Here is a 23,232-nt window from a genome sequence, read left to right as displayed (position 1 = left end):
CTCCTACCTCCTTAGATCTCTCCGGGGATCGATCTCCAACGCCTTCCTGACCTTCCGCCCCTGGTGCAGATGGGCAGCAGTCTGACCTCGTCATCCGACGGGCAATGGTCCCTTCGGGGCAAAGGGTTGCCTCCCACGGGGGGTGCTTCCCTTGCGTGTCAGGGTTCCCCTGCGCACCCTTCTGCAGTGTTGGCTCACAGGCGCTCTCCTGCTCTTCAGCGTTTTCCTGATCGCTAGCGCTCTCCTGTTTGCCAGCGCTCTCCTGTTCGTCAGCGCTCTCCTGATGATCGTCGCCCCACTGCTCGCCAGCGCTCTCCTGAGGACTCCGAACATCCTGCTGTTCCTGTTGTGCGCCCTGCGCGCCATCGGTCTCCTGAGCGCTCTAGATCTCCTGCCCATCAGAGCGCACCTGCGCTTCCAGTTCCTGATACGTGCCGTGCGCCCACGTTCGCCCGCGCAACCTAGAACTTCGGTTCAGGTCTTGGACAAGGACTCTTCTTCTACGCACAGGATTCCACGTGTCGCCCTTCTGCTCGCCAGCGATCACCAGCTCGCCAGCAACCACAGACGCGTCAACGTTCGCCTGCTCGTCAGCGATCTCCTGCGCGTCAACGATCGCCATCGAGATTCCACGCGGGTCAGGTCCCCTGGACACCATCATTAGCGATCTAGCACTCGCCTACTGTGGACCACGATCTCCGGTAGCTGTGTCTTGCCGTAGATCTTCCTCCTGCTCGCCAGCGCTCACCTTTACTTCTGTCCTTCTGTGCGCCAGCTTCCTTCAATCGCCAGCACACATCTGCGCGCCCTTTTCTGCCACGCACCAATGGGCGCCAACAGTTTTTCCTAACCGTCCAGGATCGCCTGATTGACAGCTCGCATCAGCGCTCACCTTCCTGATGCACCTATGTGCCTTCTGATTAGCGCGATGCGCGCTAATCATCCCTAGTCTCTTACGTGTCAGCGATCTCCTACGCGCCCGCGCGATTCTCCGCCTGCGCGCTAGCGTTTTGTTAACGCACCACCGCTCGCCAACGCCATCGCTTGCCAACGCACCATCGCTTGCCGACGCGCCATCGCTTGCCAACGCGCCTTCACTCGCTTACGGGCCTTCGCTCGCCAAGACGTGCCATCGCTCGTCAAACGCGCCATCGCCCTCCTACGCACCATCGGTCGCCCAACCGCCTGCGCTCACCCGCGCGCCCACGTGCCTGCGCTCGCCCGCGCGCCCACGTGCCTGCACTCGCCCGCGCGCCCACGTGCCTGCGCTCGCCCGCGCGCCCACGTGCCCGCGCGACCACACGCCCACGTGCCCGCGCGACCGCACGCCCACGCGCACATGCTCTCCAATGTTCGCCCGCACGCGAACCAACGGTGTTCCATCGCGCAAATCAACGGTGTTCCATCGCGCAAATCAACGGTGTTCCATCGCGCAAATCAACGGTGTTCCATCGTGCGAACCGACTGTGTTCCATCGTGCGAACCGACGGTGTTCCATCGCGCGAACCGACAGTGTTCCATCGCGCGAACCGACGGTGTTCCATCGCGCGAACCGACGGTGTTCCATCGCGCGAACCGACGGGGTTCCATCGCGCGAACCGACGGGGTTCCATCGCACGAGCGCCGCCTTGATTCCAGCAGTAGCCATGGCTTGCCTACAGGTCATCGCTCCCCTGTGAACTATCGGATTCCGATCGCCAGCTCTCGCCCTTCCAACCACGCTCGCCCTCCTTCTGCGCTCCCTCGCGCACTTTCGTCCGCGCTCCTGCGTGCCCGCGCACGGGCACTTCCTCATTCAGCCACACGCGAACCATTGAATTACCATCGCGCGAGCGCCAGGGCGATTGCGACCGCGATTCCCGTCGGGGTTTCGCAACACGGCCAGCCTGGCGAGTCTTCTGGAGCGCGTATTTCCAGAACACGGTCTTCACCCCGTAAACGCAGAGCATGGCACGTGCAAGAGCAGGAAGAATCTTCAGAGAGGTCTGGGCAACATTCTTCTTTCCAGAACCTGGGTTAGCCCTTCCTCCTCGTCATTCCCTGGCAGGGTCGTGCCAGGGAGTTTTCCTTTCGAGATTTCTCAGTCAGGCAAGGGGTGACTGGTTTAGCCCTTCCTCCTCTTCATCCCGTGGAAGGGGTTTACCAGGTCCTTTCCCTCCTCGGTTGCGACCCGAGGTTTTGTACAGGGAAGCTCCAGGAAGATCATAGGTACTTTCCTCCTCTCAGGCTCAAGCACATTTGCGTTCCGTCGCCAAGTTTTGAACTTGCGGGCAAACTCGATGTTGGAGCATCTAGACGCAGTGACCGAGGGCTTCCCCTCGGGTGTCTCATCCGTGGATGTTGACAAGCTCAGACACTCTTCCATCCTTGGGAAGAGCTTGTTTGAGCCCAAGGACAGAGACGTGGACAGCTGTTGTGCGGAGGAAGTCGACTTCCGTTTTCACTCCTCCAAGGCGCTTTCTTCCAGACCCAGCAGGCCTCCAACGCCTCTTCTTTCAACCTCGTCGGCCTAAGTTATCGGACCGGCTACGGCAGCTAAGACAAGGTGTACAATAGCAGTCCCCTCCTGTCAGGGACAGGTAGTACGGGAGGCTCTCCCGGGGAGGCATAATCCTAGAGGGAGCGGCAGAGTTCACAAACTCTAGGATTGGCAACCCCCCCTTGCAGGTCTCACGCTGGGGGGATGCCTAAGGTTACTCATCCGGATAACAGCTTCCTGATGCCGATTCCTGCACGATCTCTGTGATCAGCCAAGGATATCGCGCCTCGCTCTTACCATATCTCCGTCTCTGTCAGCGAATCCAGTGTCACTGAGCCTCTATGCCATTGGGTCGGCAAGAGTTTTGCCCGTTTGGGTAGAAGGATCCATGCCTCGTCATTTCAGCTACGCCGAAAGTAATAGCCAATGTAAATAGCTAAGGTTTGTATGGTTAGGAAAAATACAAATTATCTCCGAATTTGTAATTTTTTCCATTTTTATACCTTTCAGTAGGCTGAAGCCTCTCGTACAGTATTGAGATAATGACAGTTAATGACAATACCCTTAACTCTGTTACACCGCAAGCCCCTTGTCTTTTCATTTTTCTCGTTGACTTCGCTTAAATAATATCAAATTGTACCCCTCCAGGTTGGTTCGTTTTTGTTATTAGGTTATCAACAATAAGGAGAGATACAGTAGGGTCCCGAATTAAGCGTGTTCGAATTACACGATTCCCCTTTTCCACGATCGCTATTTTTCAAAAATAAATTTTCTGTATCCACGAGGCTGTTCAAAGTTCGCGAGTCAAGCACTACAAAATGTATCAAATCTATAGTCTTTTTAAGTATATTGGTAGCCCTAAATACGGTGATTTATAATAAATGTTACAAAACAATATTAACATTACATTTCATTAACATAATTTCATAATGAATAGCATATTTAAGGATAAAATTCCACATCAACAATGAAATCAACTGTTAACTGTGCGAGTCCAGCTGACAAAATGTAAACAGAAATGTGGTTACGTTCTCGGTAATCTTTATCTTTCTCCAACCTTACGATAATTGTAATGGTAGTGTTAATGATGGTATATTAAAGCATTATTTTTGTTTAGTATAGTATATTTAAAAGCCTTATTTTTCCCTCTGGGCGTTCAAGGTTTTCACGAGTAGACTGGGTTCGTTTATCGGCAGTGAATAGCCTAAACTTCGGTAACGAGTCGTCAATATTTTGTCATATTTTAAACAGTAGGCTATACATTTGATTTGCAAACATTGGTTTTGTAGAGTAGATGGTAAAATAAAATCTAGAGAGAGAGAGAGAGAGAGAGAGAGAGAGAGAGAGAGAGAGAGAGAGAGAGATTTGATGGCAGAAATCTCTCTCTCTCTCTCTCTCTCTCTCTCTCTCTCTCTCTCTCTCTCTCTCTCTATATTTTATTTTACCGTCTACTCTACAAAACCAATGTTTGCAAATCAAATGTATACTGTTTAAAATATGACAAAATATTGACGACTCGTTACCGAAGTTTAGGCTATTCACTGCCGATAAACGATAACAAACCCTTTAATGCAAACTAACTGTATCCTTTGATATTCCTCTATATTTATCACGAATTCCTTCTATACCTCCTCAGACACTCTTATTTCAAATATCTAAATTATTCTTATCACAACTAACACCATCTAGTCATTTTCATTCCATTATATCTATTATTCCTCTGGATCTTATTCCCTTTCCTTATTCTGTTTATTCGATGGGATTCGTTTTTCCCTTTACCGTCTTTCAGAATCTATTTTTAGCCACTGGCAACCAAATCCCCCCTTCCCCCGTCTCCTACCGTCTCCCCTGCGAGTCCACCCAGCCTATCTCATCACTCCCCCCCCCCCTTCATCCTCCCCTGTTCTAGGTCTGTAACCTTCTGCGTCATAATATCTCTCTCTCTCTCTCTCTCTCTCTCTCTCTCTCTCTCTCTCTCTCTCTCTCTCTCTCTCTCTCTCTCGTTATACAATACTTACAAATAGATGAAGAAACCAAAATCGGTTTTCTTGAAGTGTCAATTAATTACAAAACGAAAAAATTATACCGTGTATACAGTACATCCATTTCAATCATAGCTTAAAATACGGTAACCGATTTCGTCTGCAAACCACTATTTTTTAGGAAACACCATTCTATTCCAGAAAATTTTTACTCTTTAAATGTCAATTGCGCTATAATAAAGCATGTACTTATGTTGTAAAATTTCGGGTGTGTTTTAAAAATCGAGTATTGCTAACTTATTTTTGTTTTACTTTTGGCTGTGATCACATCAGCTGATGTCTAGCTTCCGCGCGAATACAATAACAAAGAATTGTTTACACCATTTCTTAACTTATTCAAACCATCTATACAGTTAATATTACATAAACACCAATGTGTTATAACCTATCATATTTATTGTTTAGTACTTTAAAACCATCCCTCTCTCTCTCTCTCTCTCTCTCTCTCTCTCTCTCTCTCTCTCTCTCTCTCTCTCTCTCTCTCTCTCTCTCTCTCTCTCATCGAACGTTATAGCGGTAACCTAATTGTGCGGTGACTTTAAAAATAGGCCTAGTACTTTCTTCTTTACCTTTTTTGCATATGGATCCATAATTGAGGTGGGTACAAGTTGACTTATAACTGAAGTTAGGAAAAGTATTTTGGATATGGAAAGGACAATTATCTTTCGTAACAGTTTAGAATTATCGTAAGTTATCACTCTGTCATTAGCGGCAGTTTGCTATTGTGGATTAAACGCATAAGGAAAAAAAATTTCCAGCTTTGCTACGAATTTAGGAATTTATATGGATACGGTAAGTAAAATATTTGTAATAACATAATGTTTACTAAATGTTTGTAATATCATTAGTTATGACTTAGATCATGTGTGTTTAATGCATTCGTTTGTTTATTATGATCGAAGATGGAGCGTAAACAAATGGAAGGTTTCCGTTTCAGGCGGCATCATAAAGAAAAACATTTCATAAATGGCATTCATTTCATTTATTTGAAAGTTCTAATAAAAAATAATTAGAACATTGGTAATAACAAATTCAACATATAATCTATACTTGGTAAAATTGCTGTCAATTCAAAAACACAGATGTATAAATGCGTCTGTTTCTTCGTTGTGATCAGAGATAAACGTAAACAAAACATTGGTTGTCGTTTTCTATTTTGCTTTTTAGCGTGTTTAGGATACGCATGATATAAAATCGCCTTTATTTTGATAATTCTGGATTTTCAATCATACAACAAGCTAGTCTATAGAGTGATGGTTTTGCTATTCACCAGTTGTATTATACAATAGATATGACAAACATTAAAATTTGTCTGTATTTTGGGTTGTGTTGTAACGGGAAATATATGGTGTTTACACCTATCCTGGTTATAATTTTAACCATTTTTCAAGTTATTAGAACTTTAAAGTATATTAAATGTTTTATTTATTTACAAAAACAATTTGATATTATAAAGAAATACAGTATAGTACAAAGAAAGTATTGGAAATGGGTAGTAAACACATTTGAATAGGCAAATTGCTGGTTGCCATGGCCACAATGGAATTATTTCTGTTGTGTGTTTCGAAATTCGCGATTTTCCATTTACACGAGGTCATTAATCGACCAAATTCTCGCATAATTCGGGACCCTACTGTACAGTATATTATTTTGGATTTGCTAGTAATTCCTGTGAGAGTGTTCAAGGGAGTTATTATAGACATCATGATCGTTTTCTTTTTTTCTCATGCCAAAATGTTGTGATTTACATAATTGTTATAAAGAATGTGATTGCTGACCATGTTAAGAATTCTGAACATAAAAGGAGATTAACTATTAACTCAGTTGGGATAATATTGTTCGTTTTTTTTTTTTTTTTTTGAAAGGATACTGTTCATATCCATTATTAAGAGTTATAGATCCAGGCTGAATACCATACTCAAGCATCTAGGGTTAGAGTCACCCACTTTGGTATTAATGCGGATGTATTTAGGTCTTTTATTATGGAGAAGTCTCCAGTTGTCAGAATGATTTTTCAGACTCTAGATGTATTATAATTATGTAAAGGGTTTTCATTTTGAACTTTGAAAGATCTTTGTTAAAAGATCTCACATCTAGGACTTTCTATTAGCTTCAGTGTTAACTGAATATAATAATGAGATACAAAAGCTCTTTCATTTAAGGGGACCATCCACCATGGTGTTTTGACATAAATTTCAGAAATCAAAAATCGTTTTATTGTTTCTATGTATAAAGAAACATACCGTACATGCTCTCCAGAAGTTTCAACCAATTATTTTCACAAATAATGAAGATATTGTGGTTTTTAAATGATGACGTCATCTTTACTGTATCATCTGCATGACTGAGTTTGACAGAATCGTCTTTGTGTGCTTATTTTATTTCATTTATATAGCGATTTTTTCACTTATATTTCAAAATCTTCTACGTCTGGCAGAGAGGGAAGGCATTGGTAGAGGGTAGGTGAATGCAACTCATGACACCCTTACACCAAGTGTAATAGTAAACACAGTGTTTAAATACCTCGTTTATGGCGTCTTCTTGTAGGAATAAACAATATAAGTACAAAGTAAGGTTATCATTATAATGTTATCTTGATTTTTCTAAGAAAAAGAGCAAATATTTATAGCAAATTTTTATAAGCTCATAACTCAAAAACATATTTATTCACTCTTGGGTACATTTTTCTCATTTATTGTTCGATTTTTTAAAGAAAGATGATACCATTGAAAAGAAAAAGAGAAATCCCACAATTATGTGTACCAGAATTTTTATTTTCCTTTTTTCTTTATTTTTCATGATTATTCTGTCTAGACGAAGAAAATTAAGAAAAATTTCATTAAAAAAAAGAAAAAGGAAAATAAAAAATCTCACAGAATTATTCCATTTATGAAGAAGTTTTGATTATATGATTTTCAATACAATTTGTGTAATGTTAGTTGAAAGAAAATGTACCTAAATTTTTATAAACATGATTTTTTCTAATAAATCAAAAAGTTTTTTATCAAATTACTTGAAATTTTTTATATAATGAAGGTATTATATATGTCTAAAACATATATAGAAATTGTGTATTTTGAATCATTAGAAAAAAAAATGGCAAACATGGCAAACGGTCCCCTTAAAGCAGGTTTTGGTAAAAATTGGTTTTTAACTTTTACCTAAATTCTGAGCTAAGAATGATTCCAAGGTGGAATGTTTGCCTCATTTTTTGTTAATCCCTCTTTGGAAAAGAAAGTTGGTGATATGTCAAATAATAGATTTCTTTGCCCTGTGAGGCTTAGTAAGTGTAATTAGATAACTAAACGTTGTAGGGAAAGGTTTCGCAATTTTTTTTTTTTTTTTTTTCGTGGGAATAGGATTTTGAATCGTCCCTTTTTCTAAAAAAAATGGTGTTATTACATTTTAAAAGTTTAGTCAAGGATGTAATCTTTCTTTGGCCGAAAAACTTGGTGTTTGCAAAGTATTATCTTGGAGAAACGTGATTTTCCTATCAAGATTGCTAGCCTTTGGATGTTGCAGTACATGTGGGTGATGTAGTTTGAATGATGATTTTTTTATTGGGTAAATATAATTAGGTTATAGTTTTAGTTTTTTCATTTGAAAATGCATGTTGTTTGATATTGGGGTAATATTTGGTTCACAGTCTGGAAGCTCAAGTTATAATAGACCTCTTTTAGTGACAAATAATTACCATGCAACTAGTCCAAGAGCTGAGTCTCATGTGCTGGGTAAGAGTGTAGAAAGCAGCACTTTGAAAATCAGGGAAATTTTACAAAAATTAAAAAATTTTGGATAAAATCTATCATTTTTATACTCACCTGATATTCATATACATGCTCCCCTCCTCTCCACAGACTAGTGATGTTAAGAGGGTAGAAATTTAGTTTGGATTTTGAGACAGAAAAGACAAAGGGGCTGAGGCGTACACAAGGCTAGGTTACGTATTGACATTACCTGCCAAATTATCGATACAGTAATCCTTCTCTATATTGCTGTTCACTTATCAACTCCTTCATTACATTGTGGCTTTATAGATATGTTTAAATATATATTGCAGACTCCTCTTCATATACAGGTTTCTGAGAGCAGATAAGTTTTATATTTTTCATATTTTATCATTTTTTTGTTGAAAGTCGTAATTTTTTTGTGCCTAAGAATTAAAATGAATAACAGTAATACCGTATATACTTAGTATTAAGTAGGTTTCCTGAAGGTAATCATCTGTTCCCTAGCTTGCAATTTAGTTTTTGTAAAGGCCTTGGAGCATGGGATGTCCTTCACACAATCTCCAATGCTGTACAGAAATCCCTTGATTGTGGTCAAGAAGTTTGTATGATTGGGCTTGGTTTTAGTACTGCCTTTGACCGTGTTAAGGATGAGGCCTTTGTTTTCAAATTCAAACAGTTGGGAGTGGGTGGATCTTTTTTAGTGTCATTATTGAATTTTTAAGCAATAGATTGCAAAGAGTTGTTGTTGATGGGCACCATAGTGAATATAGGAATGTGATATCAGGTGTACTTCAGGGTAGTGTTCTTGTCCCATTCATTACTTTTTATACTATGTACACATATCTTGTGGTTGGGCCTAGAAAACAAGTTCGTTGCATATGCAGGTGATGGTACTATCTTTGCGTCAATTCCATCTCCTGAATCTTGATCTGGGGTTGCTGAATCCCTAATAGAGATCTAGCAAAAATTAGTGCATGGTGCAAATTATGGGGCATGAAGTTGAATCCTGACAAAACTTAAAAGTATGATTGTAAGTAGGTCAAGGACAGTTGCTCCTCAACATCCGAATCTCGGCATTGATAATGTTACTTTAACTTTGTATGACTTTTAGAAGTTTTAAGTGTGATTCTCGAAAGCAAGTTTACTTTTGAGAAATACATTAGGTCTGTCTTCTTTATTTGCACAAAAAATTTGCATATTGAAAAATCTTGCAAGATTTTCAGTAATCAATCTATTCTGAAGAAGTGTTTTAATTCTCTCCTTCTACCTTGTTTCAAGCATTGTTCTCCTTTCTGGTCTTCAGCTGTTGATTCTCATCTTGATTTGTTGGACAGAAACTTGTGGTCTATTAAAATTTCTCATTACTGATTTAGATATTAATCCCTGAAACTGCCGTTCCATTTGTTTTTTATGCATGATGCATAAGATTTCTCATAATTCTGATCATCCTTTACATTCAGATCTTTCCAGACAGTTGCATCCTGTTCGTAATACTAGGCATGCAGTTAATTCTAATAGTCAGGCCTTCTCCATCACAAGGCTCAATACTTAACTTACTTACTTTGATGGCTGCTTTTCTAGTCCGATACAGCAGGGGAACCCCGCTCTCTACAGGACCTCCACTGTCGTTTTACCTTGTTCGTTCAGAGTATTTAACGTTTCATATCGCGTATTGTTCATTTACTGTTGAATCGTCACTGTTGTATGACTGATGAAATAAGAAAGTCTTCAGTTTCCTCTTGAAAGCCTTAATGTCTTCAATCATTCAAATGTTTAGTGGAAGCTTATTATATAGTCTAGGGGCCGCATATTTAAAGGCTCTGGAGCCTAAAGTAGATATAAATCTAGGTTCTAACAGTTTGAAGCCATCTGTAGCTATTTTTGTGTCGACAGGATTTGTTGGCTGCGCAATATGTAGCAATTCTCTTAAGAATTTTGGATGCCCGGTTCTGATAACTTGGTGGGTTATTGTACATATTTTAAATTCAATTCTCGCTTTAATCGGCAGCCAGTGTAAATCGATTAGTATAGGGGTGATCCTTTCTCTAGGTGGGACACCTTTTATCAGTCTTGCTCCTCTGTTTATTATGTTTTGTAATTTCTTAAGTTGCACTTTTGGTAAATTTTAATAGATAGAGTTGCAGTAGTCAATCCTGGTAATAACATAGTTTATCACAAGTTTCTTTACAGAATTTTCGTCCAGGTACTTTTTTATAAACGCAAGTTTTTATTACATTATTTATTTGGGCATTTAGAGACAGGTTACTGTCAAGAAATACACCTGGATCTCGAACTTTACTAGATATCGGCACCGAGTCATTATTTATGTTCATTTGAATATCACCTAAGTTTCTCACGCTGTTTCTCTAGCCCACCATCATGAATTCAGTTTTGTTCTCATTTAATTTTAGTTGTTTAAATGTCATCCATTCTCTAACACTATCATGGATTCGGTTTAGAGTTTCAGTAGTGTCATGTATATCATTTATGGAGAAGTAAAATTGTTTGTCATATGCAAATAGTTTAAACTTCATGCCAGGCCTTTGTAGCATTTTCAATAGACCAATAGTATAGATGCAAAATGTTTAGAATAATTAAAATTCTAGACTCGACAGGCTTAAAATGATGAAAATGAGTATTCTCAAAAGACACCTTAAAATGTGGTGCTCAAGATTGTTTTTCTGAAGATATTTGAAATATTTTGAAAATAAGAAAACTACAGTATTAGTTAATTGAACTCAAACAAATTTAAAACAGCACATTGTCAGCAGCCACAATAGAATCTAGATTCTAGAGCCTGGCAATCCAATGAGAAAGCCAGGATTCTTCAAGATAATGTTTGGCAAACAGCAACATGGTATATGCAATTGAATTGCAAATAAAATTATTCCGAAAGAATTATTCTGTTAAAATAAAGAGGTTCAGGTTTACTCCTAATATCCTGAACATCTTCCAAACATTTATGAGATTTAGATCCAATTCTTTATGAGTATCTTTCACAAAACTATTAATTAGAAATAATTTTATCTTGAACATTGGGCAAATTAGAATTCTAATCCCACATAGAATATTAGGAACACTACATGTCTGAATGGCTCTTACCAGATGAAACTATTAATGACAAAATGCTTAAAACCATTTGAGACAATTAGTCTTGGAATAGTCTAGCTCTGAAGAAAGAAAAAAAAAAAAAAAAAAAAAAAAAAAAAAAAAAAAAAAGAGACAAAATCATCTTATAATACCAAAGCCCACCTTAAAAGACAGTGCTTGCAGTTTATTATTCGTTTAACTAAAGCTAATGGTAATAGAAAAGTTGTTTAAGTCGTGAATTCTATACATGAAAGATTTTCTAAAGGTTAAACAATTGAACCTTTTAAATGCTGTAAAACCACATCCTAAATTCTAAAAATAAACCTGATTATTAGAGCCCTTTTAATATCATTAAACTCATCAGTTATAATACATGGAATGGCCAGTTCTAATCCCAAATGCTTGAGTACAGAATTAAGGATTAATTTATATCCCTTAAATGCCAAGATTCAAAATTTTTTCATAAAAGTACACCATAGAAATTATAATGGTTGTCCTAGCTAGTTATAAGCATAGATGCTTTCTTAGATTGATATCATTAAAAGTAAATGTACCAGTTTCTTTGACACAAAATAATAGTAGACTATCTTCTAGAACATATGAAAAAATAATCTAGAGGGTTGTGAAAACTCGAGGTTCAAGGATGCATTTCATAGTCTCTAGGTGGTTAGATGTAGAATGGATGGATTTGGATAAACACCATTTAGATAAGTTGTCTTGAACAAATTGATAGGGACGGCAATCTTCTCGGACAATCCGACAACAGAGGCCATAAATCCTCGGACTATTTTCCTTGTGTCCAGAATAGGTCAGTCGGACCTCGGTATTCACCAGTTTTGGGTTATTCACGTTTCAGAGATGTAAATAATATTTAGATAAAGTTTGAGTATTCACAATTAAGGACTGCTGTGCTCATCCCAGTTTTCACTTCTGTGCATCCAGCCTTTACTCCATTTCTCTCCCTGCACACTGCAGTATGGTAATGAAAAATATACATGATGACTTTATAGCTAACACATGTAAAGTATTCAGTGATAAACCCTTTGCATAGAAATTCTGATGATAAATAGATTCATACATACATTGTTTAAGTAATATTTGATATGTAATACAGAATTCTGATAAAAAATATAATTTGCTCTCTCTCTCTCTCTCTCTCTCTCTCTCTCTCTCTCTCTCTCTCTCTCTCTCTCTCTCTCTCTCTCTCTCTGAGAAAAATGTATAGTTTTTGAAATTAGATTGTTTTTATTCAGTTATCGTGCACGAATAATTTCCTATTAGGAGAATTGATATTTCAATGAAGAAAAATAAGGAAATTGGAATTAAATATAGAATTTACAATAATCACAAACTTCCATATTTGTTAATGAAAAAAATCTGCACTTTTCTTTAAATAAAGCTTTTTAGATTTTCAATCTCCTGATGATATGAAATGTATTCAATGATAATACTCAAATTTTGATTTGTCTGTTCAAGTACCACACAGCAAACATGAAATGAAGTTTCCCTTCTCTTACAACCAGTTCAGTTAGCTTGTAGACCAATCAAGGCTGTTTTTTTTTTTTTTTTTTTTTAATCTGACCATTGTGACTTTTTCACAAATTGAAAACGAATGAAAACTAGAGTGGCACATTTCTTGTTCTTATTTTATGCTGTTTAAAGAGGTATCTTTTATAAAAAAAATTTTTGTCAAGAAATAAGAGGGATAGAGGAGAAATATTTCTTTATATAATAAAATTGATATCAGCTTTGGGGCGAAGCAGCTAAAAATAGAACAAGCCATGTGTTTTTCTGAACAGAGCTCTCAGATAAGGAAAGAATGCTACCCAATAGATTAAAATTTAATGTAAAGAGAGAGTGGTAATTTTGGTACATGTGTTAAGGAACGATTTTCACTGTAAGAGAATGGTGTTTTAATCATTGTTTTTCACCTGTAGTAGGATAAATACTGTATTTGTATGTTCATTGAAAAAGAACCCCTAATAGTGTGTTTATAGTACTGTACTTTATACAAAATATCATAGGCTAAGGCTTAAAACACGGCATTCAATTTCGTCAGCTGACTGACTAGCTTAAGCACAACATTATCACATTCTAGAAAAAAATCATGACTTCAAAAAGATAAGTGCTTCATAAAAGCAGTTGTGTATTTTAGTTTTAAATTTTGGGTTCATTTCAACCATCAATAATTAGTGACTTTTTTTTTTTTTTTACTATACAGTATCACCTAGTGTTTTGTTGTTACTTATACATGGGTGATGTGGCGATGACTCATGAATCGTCATAACTTGTACTAAAGCTGTGTTAATAATGTACAATTACCTCTTTCTATGACAGAAACTTTGTGAAAGCAATGTAGCGTAGTATGAGTAGTACGATGGGTTACCTAGTGTGTTAATCAATCCCACCTAGATAGGGGTCTGTGTTTCAGGAGGGTTATGAGTTGACCCATGCTGGGGCACAGAGTATTCATGGATATGTGATATCCGCGGGTGTGTCTGTTACCTAACCACCGGGAATAAGGAGGGTTGACTGTATTTAGTCATTTTGTTGTTTGCCAAGTGCCTGAATTTGTTTCCCACCTGCTAAATCTTGATAAAAGCTGGGAATAATTAAAGATCTAGAATTTTCCAGTATGTTAAAGGGTATCTATCTTTTATGCTAAGAGATCTGGAACAGTAGAACAAAACATATTTATCTTTTTCCAGTGTCATTGCAAACTTGATTACATAGGGGCGACCCCACAATTTCCAAATTTTTAGACACTCAGATATCTGAACTTTACATTTGTGCGAAGAATTTTAATCTGATCATGATACATACTTCAAGCGAGGGACCATGCGGCCTACACGGAACAACGAAAAAAATAAAATGCAGAACAAGATCACTGAAAGAATATTCCTATGCTTGAGTTTTGATAACCAACAGAGCAACTACTTTATCTTTTACATCGACTTACACAACAGGCCTGAAATACAATAGAGGAATAATTGCACCTCAGAGACTGTCCTACCTTTGAGGCAAATACCTGTTCTCATAATCACGAAGGCTGAAACATCCATGAAAGCCCCCAATGAAACAGAATAATTAGAAAAGGTATGATAATCCAAAATATATTTGTCCAGTTTTTATAGCAGCTTCCCTATCTGGAACATGGAGGGTGACTTTGCACTTCTTTGTTTTCATATGTGGTCTAGTGAAGGCACTTATTTTGAAACACTGCTACAGTCTGCCCTACCGACATTGGTTGTTGGTCTAGCTTCATATTATCAAGGGATAATGAATATATAAAACTATTTATCCTGACCTTACCTGATTTAAGTATATGGCAACTTAAAGTAACGAATAAATATATTACTTATTAATTGAAGTTAAATCCTTCAAACTAATCAAATATATTTTATAATACAATATATCTAAAAGAAATTTAAAGAATTTCATTGAGGTATTTGGTATAATAATTTCTAATTAACTTGCTGACAGTTACAAAGTCAGGAAACAGATCATAATCATGGACTAAGCTGAAAATAAAGTCTTGTGTGGTAAAAGGCTGGAGGGTCAAACTGGAAATTGAATTACCAACAATACTCAGAATTTGGAAAAACTTTTATACCTTACTCAAAACAAACTACAGTGTACTGTATATACTTTAAGTAACTTATTAGGATATTAGTAGATTGTTTATCCTAAAGACCAATTTAGATGTTGTCATTTTAATAACCTATGCTAAAGAACTCACCAAACACTTTTTTTCGAATGACTGCTTACTACATATGGCAACTATTGTATGCGAGATGTAAAGACTCGTTTTAAGCAAGTGAGGTACTAATCCCTACATAGAGAAATGAAATGTGAGGAGCTAGAGACCTAGCTTTCAAGTGAACAATACACACAGCTATTCAAGCAAGATGCAGTTGAACAGATTTAGTGAATGTTTATTCAAAAAGAAAACATTTAGGAAGAGGGAATCATACAGTTTGCCAGTCCAAGCACAAAATAATAAGAGCTGTAAAGAGCACTTATTTCATTGAGAGCGGTGATTAAGTATCTAGACTACCATCTCAGCACATAGGGATAAGTGGTTGATTAGGGGCACTTACTTTAGCAAGAGAAGTGATAAAGATCCAAACTACTACTACAGTCTTCTGCCTCGTAAATTCTAGGTGTCTAAAAGAGGGGCTAGAAATGCAGGAGTGCAGTTGTTTCTCAACAGAAGGGTCAAATGTAAATAATGAATTTAAGGCTCTGTGTGTGTATCTCAAACCTAGGAGGTGCTATGTACCATCGTAACCCATACTGAATAGGGTATTAGAACCACTAGCTACTACTTAAAGAGTTAGGCTATTGTATGAAGCAGAGCAGAGTTCTGAAATAATACTAATTGATGTTCAGAGCTTCCACAAAAGTACTAACAAAAACTACACTTTATATAGGTAGCCTAGGTTTTTCTGCTACAAATAAGCTAACTATAACACTAGAAATAACTCCAAAGGAAAGTATTTCAAGAACACTTCCTATATTATATCCACAAACAACACAACTTCATTAAAGTAGCTTATAACCCTTGCATTTAAAGGTTTTCTTTTAATAGTAGTAATGATGGCCTCGAAGCAGAAAGTTATGTTGGAATCTCAAACAAGATTAAGTGACTGATTAATTTTATGCAAGTCAAAATATCTTTGAGGTATAGAAGGCTTAAAGACTGAATGCGACCAGAACTACCAGCCATTCTTAGTAATTTTCAAAATCGAACAACTATCCTCATCGAAAAGGTTGAATTGAGAGGTATAGGCTATATAGTCTTTGAAGTACAGTAGCTCCTTCCAGATAGTTTGAGAAAAAGCAGCTTGAGGTCTTACCTTAAACAACTTAAAGAGATTTAGCAATAAGATTTTAAAAGGTACACTGTATATTTCACCATATTTGGGATATCCACCAGTCCTGTTGTTTACAACTGTCACGATAGCTGCTGTACATTAGACGAGATTCAGGATTGAGAGGCTAACCTATGCAATGGCACTTCTAGTATAATCGTGTTGTATTTTTTGGGGTATTTACCCTTTTATTACTAATTTTAACAGTATTTCTTCACTGAATAGAAATAACCTATTATTAACTTTATCATTTTCATAGTAAGACTCATTGCGACAATGAAATCATAAGTGTTAGCATTTACAAAGCTACCGTTAACCCATGATGAGCTAGTAACCAAGTGCACTGCCATCTGAAACATGTTGCAACTCTTCAGCATTATTTGAAACCACCAACAACATTAGACAGCAAAGCGAATCATACGATGTGAAACTGCATCCATAAATGAAAAACGAGGTTGCTCAGGAGCGCTTACTTTATATAGCTGTGGGATATACAGATCTTGACTACCTACTTGGTCTTCTGCCTTGCAATCTAGATGTCGGAAAGGAGGACTAGGTATGCGGGAATGCAAGGTTTAGCAGTGGATGGATTTAAGGTATTTAAAGAAATTAAGAGTCTGTGAGAGGGTCTCTTCTTTAAGGTGTATACTGAAACAATATTACCACAAGACCCGACTGGAAATCGAGTTAGGGTAAGCAACTGGACAGGCAAGTGAATACTTAACTGCCTTTTGAGATTAACGAAGGAAGCTAAATGAGATAAAAGCTTTTAAAGCTCATCCCTAACAAAACTTTTCTGGTTAACCCTTTTACCCCCTGGCTCTTTGGAAATTTCCAACCCTTAACCCCCAAGGGGTTATTTTTTTCCCCAGCACATTTTGCAGTATATTTTTTTTAAATTGCTCTAACAGCCTTAATTTTTGTCATAGAGAGGTCAGGTTGGTCTCATTCTCTTGGAAAATGCCTGAATTTTCTCAAAAAATATCAAATATATGAGAAAAAAAATTTTTTTATAGCATTTTTTTGCAAGGACGTACCGGTACGTCCATGGGGGTAAAGGGATGAGTTTTGTGAAACGTACCAGTACGTCCTTTGGGGGTAAAAGGGTTAAGTGTGCATTAGAGAAGAGTGGTGGCATGTCATATCATCATTATTTCTGCTATAACTGGCCTGCTCTGGATTTCCCCTTGAATTAAAAGTAAGTTTCAAGCACTTGAACTTGAAACATACTTTCCGTGAGAGGAACAGTAAGGAAAAGGCACTCTTCACACTGGTTATTTAAAGCATAGTACTCTCCTGGGCAGTAATGGTAACAAATCTAGAGGAAGAAAACCTAGAATGCAATAAATCACAATCTGGAAGAAGATATGTCTTACGATTGCTGAGTGGATGGAAAAATTGCATAGTAAAGAACATCTGGCACATCCCTTCTAGCCATTAACCATTCAAGTATCTCTCTTTACTTTACTAGAGACAAGTATCTATTGAAGGGAAAGAGAATTTAATAAATTCTCCTCTTATGATGAACAAAATGATTTTATGATAAAGAAATGGTCCAGTCATATTTAGTTTTTAAACAAAGATTTGTTTAAAACTTCATTCATCTGGTTGAGCAGAACGTACAATTGTTTTGATGAATCACCACAAAATTATTAAAGTTTAATGCTAACTAGTACATGTAGATTAAAACTTAAGATCAGAAAGAATAAAAGAGGAAAAATATTCAGAAATAGAGTAACATTTGTGTGTGCTGTTGAAAATAAAAGAATACACTGGAAAAATCTGAATAACTAATCTAATATGGGTACATATGGTCCCACATACATACTTTACATTTATAGGTGAAGTTTATTTTTTGGCCATCTGATCTGAATGAGTGTAATGAATATTGTGCCCAGTTTCAATGTAGCATTTATTCTGTTTGTCGCTTTTCATATATTCTATGAAACCTTCTCGGTGTTAGAATACATTTTTGTTGCTTTTCATCTTATGTATTAGTATTTTGATATTTTGATCTTGGTAATTTTGTGCAATAAAGTATTGCACCAACCATTATCCTTTTAGGACTGCACATACAGTTTTGCTAAAAGACTTTTTATTCAAAACTTTGTTGTGGTTGAGTTCAAACTATTTATTAAGTCTTATTTGCAACTGATGAGCAATATTGAGTGGGAGGGGATAGAAATATAAAGGTTTATTCCAGGGAATACATAGCTGTTTTAATTGTCCAGTATTTTAAACTAAAAATTTCCCTATCTGAAAGGCATACTAAGGTAATTTTAATCAGTCCTTGATTATGACTGATTAAAGGTGTCAGATCATCATATTCTTTCACTCTGCAGTATTCACATTAAGCATATAAAATATAGCGGAGGTAAAGGATGCTGTTTGTCACTGTATCAGTTGCATTCCTATCACCACATAGTAAGTGCACTATTCTTCCTAGATATTTTGAGCACAGTATGTCTTTTTCTAAAACTGTATATTTACAAAGAAGGCAGTTCTGAGTCATTTCTGTGTGGATGAACATTTAGATTTGAAGTAAGTTTGAGACAAGTTAACCCTTTTACCCCCAGGCTATTTGGAACTTTCCAACCCTTATCCCCAGGCGTTTTTTTTTTTCAAGCACATTTTGCAATATATGTTTTTTAAATTGCTCTAGCAGCCTTGATTTTTGTCATAGAAAGTCAGGTTGGTCTCATTCTTTTGGAAAATGCCTGAAGTTTCTCATAAAGTTAAAAATATGCAGAAACAAATGTAAATAGCAGTTTTTTGCAAGGACGTACCAGTACGTCCAGGGAGGTTGGGAGTGAAAGGGTTAAAAAGTAGTATATATAAAATAAGTAAACATTTCCCATTGTTTTGCAGCTGAAATTCACAAGATTGAAGTAATGCCAACGGAAAACCAGGGTAGATGGCCTATATCTGAATCAACATCTCCAACAAGTGGGGCAGTTCAGTCATGCACTTCACAGCCAGTAGAGGAACCATATATACCACCTACACTTCGTGAGCAAGGAGCTGCTAGGTATTTCATAATGCTTGGTTATTTTGTTGTAAATCTCTCTCTCTCTCTCTCTCTCTCTCTCTCTCTCTCTCTCTCTCTCTCTCTCTCTCTCTCTCTCTCTCGTTAAAATTTAACAAAATGGTTTTCATTCAGAAGTTTCCTTAGAGATATATAGAATAAAATTCAATACAGACAAATTGAAAATTTTTTCTTAATATTTTATAAATTAAACACAAGGGTATACCTTACTCAAACATATTCAATTAATTTCTCGTAATCTTTTATACAGTATATATTGTGAATAGAAACAGATTTTTAAAAATTGTTTCATTAGAATGATAAAAGAATATTCATAAAAATAAATTTTCAGTATACATTATTGTAACTCTTGCTGTGATCTAATGATGTATAGCTGATTATTCATATCTTTCAGATCTTTTTATGTGTATTATGTTTAAGGGTATTATCATAGGCATTATGAAAACTTTTCATTGCTTTTGACTTCATTTTTATATTTTTCTTTCTTAATCAGCTTGGCTGTCAATCTCCTGGAGCTTTATCTTAATTCAGTTACCACCTTTCATTTAAGAACAAATCATTGTGGCAAAAACCATACTGAATAATAAATAGATAATAATTAAAACTTCAAAAATATTTATGAATGGTATTGGCCTCTCACTCGGGTAATATGTCATCTCCATGCAAATTAAAGTGTTTTCATATTAAGAATCATATGAAAAGATAAATGGCTCTTTTGTTTGAATAAATGTTAATTTGACTTTCTGGAATTTCTTTGGGCATGACACATTTTATGTGGTATTTGCATTTGTCATAATACAGTAACCGCTTGGTTTAATTGTAAAAGGTACTATGCTTCTGAATTTCTCGACTTTCTGTCAATAGAAATTTTTATGGATCCCTTTTAGATTTGAATAAATGATAACTTGTTATAAATGCAAGAAAGCTTCATGATGTTGAGAATTTATTCTACATCATATCAAGGACCAACATCACCTCATGGTCATTAAAAATAAATGCTACATGCTTACTTAGTAAATTTTACTTAATCACAAATTTCTCTGAAAGCTAATATACATAATCAGTTTACCATACTTTAAACTGATCAGAAACTTTGTCTTTTAGAAAGCAGTTATAAACGAGTTAAATTTTCTTTAAAGGAGAATTTTGTCCTTTCTTTATTATATTCTTTACAATTGCCATGAAGTCTATTTTATTTTATGAACTTTCCCAGATTTCCATATTGCTTCTTTGCCTGAAGCTCAGTTTAATCAAAATTTACCCATTAAATTTTTCGGTTTTAAAATTTTCAGATTTTCTCTCCTTCCAAAAACACCAGCCCTTAGTAAAGGAAGGAACATTTTAACTGTAAATGGTAACGGAAGCGCCACTGTTCTTTGTCTTGTATTTCAGTTTCTTAGTTGTTTTGGTGTTGATCAGACCTCTCCAAATTGTTTGCTTATTACTGTGCATTAAGATGTTTTCAAGTAGTTTTGTTTGCAATTAGTGTGTGGATTATTCACAGTAATTGTTTTTACAAGATCATGATCAGCTTTCCATTGTGTATCGTGGCAGGGCACTATTTTCATCAAATAACGTTTGTGAAAAGTGCCTTTCCCTCACGGAACGTCTCCCGGAAAAGTATGTTTCATGGTTGCCAATCAACTTAACAGTCTAAAGTACAGGGGAAAATCCATTTAAGACTAGGCTAGTTGATTGTACCGGGGATAACAACAATAATGACACACCTCCATTTTTAGACAATTCACATAATACCCATCTTCCGATAGTGATAAGCTTCTTAAGCTCTTAATAAAGCAAGCTTCCTTTGTTAAGTTTCAATAGTCCAGTGAATCCTCTTTTAAAACTGGTAATTTTTGTCCTGCTCGGCCCATTGCCAAACCTAACTTAACTTTCCTCTCTCCCCCTCACCAAGGGAGAGGGGAATAGTGTTTCATTCAGTAAGGGTTTTGAAAATTTTGTACACACACAGATTCAAAAGACTATCAAGGATCCTCAAATTCTTTAGTTACTTTAGACCCTTCTGCTGCTAAATCCTTGCAGGCCAAAATCCTTGTTGCTCTATAAGACAACTAAATTGTGAGACAAAAGAGCGAGTGAGTAGTCTGATACTAATAACCCACTACTCACTAAAGTACAAGTTCCGAGACAAACTCATACAGTCGTATCTTCTTTTCATGAGGGATGCATTCTAGGATAAGCAGTAAATCCCATTTTTTGCTTATTAAGCTTTTTAAACCCTCCCCACTCGGTTACAAACCTTTCCCAAATTCATATTACTTTCCCACATTCTTATGAACTTTCCCACATTCTTGTAGAACTTTACCACACTCCATGAATACTATTGGTTATGCACAAATTTTGTTATACTGCTGTATACAGTACACACGAGGTTAGGCTAGCCTATCCTAGCTCACGGGTATGGGAATGGAGTACTTGTACATTGTGCTGTAAACGTTCACTACCATGTATGTATGGCACTACATAGAATATTTTAAGGCTACGGGACATGGAGAATTTCTCTAAAGCGTTACTATATATGTACAGTAATTTAAGGCTCTGGAACATGGAGAATTTCTCTAAAGCATTACTATGTATGCAATTTAAGGCTGCAAAACATGGAAAATTCTTTTAAATATTACTTTAAAATTTAAGCCTGCAGGATGTGGAAAATTTCTCTGAAACTATTACATTTAAAAAAATACTTTGTTACCTACATACTTAATCTTATTCCTGAAAAATATGAATTAATTTTGTATGAAACCTGAATGTTGATGACAATGATGAATATGTGCAATAGAGGACGATGAAGACAATATTTCGTGCAATGACTAATCACCATTGTAGTGTTTGATTGAATGTAATTATTATTATTATTATTATTATTATTATTACTAGCTAAGTTGCAACCCTATATAAATTTAAGGGCTCCAGCTGGGAAAAATAGCCCAGTGAGGAAAGGAAATAAGGAAATAAATAAACTATATGAGAAGTAATAAAAATTGAAATGAAATATTCTTTTTAAACAGTACCAACATAAAAACCGATCTTTCATATATAAACTATATAAAGTCTTATGTCAGCCTGTTCAACATAAGATCATTCCATAACTTGGTCACAGCTGGAATAAAACTTCTTGAATACTGTGTAATATTGAGCCTCATAATGGAGAAGGCTTGACTATTATAATTAACTGCATGCCTAGTATTACGAACAGGATGCAACTGTCTGGGAAGATCTGAATATAAAGGATGATCAGAATTATGAAAAATCTTATGCAGCATTCATAATGAACTAATTGAGTGACGGTTTCAGGGATTAATATCTAGATCAGGAATAAGAAATTTAATAGACTGTTAAGTTCCTGTCGAACAAATTAGGATGAGAATCAGCAGCTAAAGACCAGACAGGAGAACAATACTCGAAACAAGGTAGAATGAAAGAATTAAAACACTTCTTCAGAATAGATTGATCCTCGAAAATCTTGAAAGACATTCTCAATAAGCCATTTTTTTTTTTCAATTAAAAACGACACAGTCCTAATGTTTCTCAAAAGTTAATTTGCTGTTGAGAATTACACCTAAAATTTCAAGTCATAGAGAGTTAGAGAAACATTATCAATGCTGCGATCCAGATGAAGAGAAGCCACTGTCCTTGACCTACTTGTAATCATACTTGAGTTTTTTTAGGATTCAATTTCATGCCCCCTAATTTGCACTATACACTAATTTTAGCTAGATCTCTATTAAGGGATTCAGTAACCCCAGATCTACATTCAGGAGATGAAATTGATGTAAATATTGTACCATCATCTGCATATGCAACAAGATGGTTTTCTAGGCCAAACTATATAATGTATGTGTATGTAGTATGAAAATTAATGGGCCAAGAACACTACCCTTAGGAACACCATATACCACATTCCTATACTCACTATGGTGCCCATCAACAACGACTCTTTGGGATTTAT

At 36.6% G+C, this 23,232-nt stretch overlaps 1 protein-coding gene across 1 annotated transcript in view; it reads left to right on the top strand.

Annotated features, from left to right (window-relative positions):
* Positions 1–23,232, top strand: part of garz (Sec7 domain-containing protein garz) — a 329,166-nt gene that overhangs the window by 184,433 nt on the left and 121,501 nt on the right. The window contains exon 12 of the mRNA XM_068371820.1: positions 19,085–19,244. Within this exon, the coding sequence (XP_068227921.1) occupies positions 19,085–19,244 (160 nt within the window). The remainder of the gene's footprint in view (positions 1–19,084; positions 19,245–23,232) is intronic.

The sequence above is a fragment of the Palaemon carinicauda genome, chromosome 4 (genome assembly GCF_036898095.1).
Source record: "Palaemon carinicauda isolate YSFRI2023 chromosome 4, ASM3689809v2, whole genome shotgun sequence".
Taxonomy (NCBI): Eukaryota; Metazoa; Arthropoda; class Malacostraca; order Decapoda; family Palaemonidae; genus Palaemon; species Palaemon carinicauda.
This window is presented reverse-complemented; position numbering and strand designations above follow the sequence as displayed.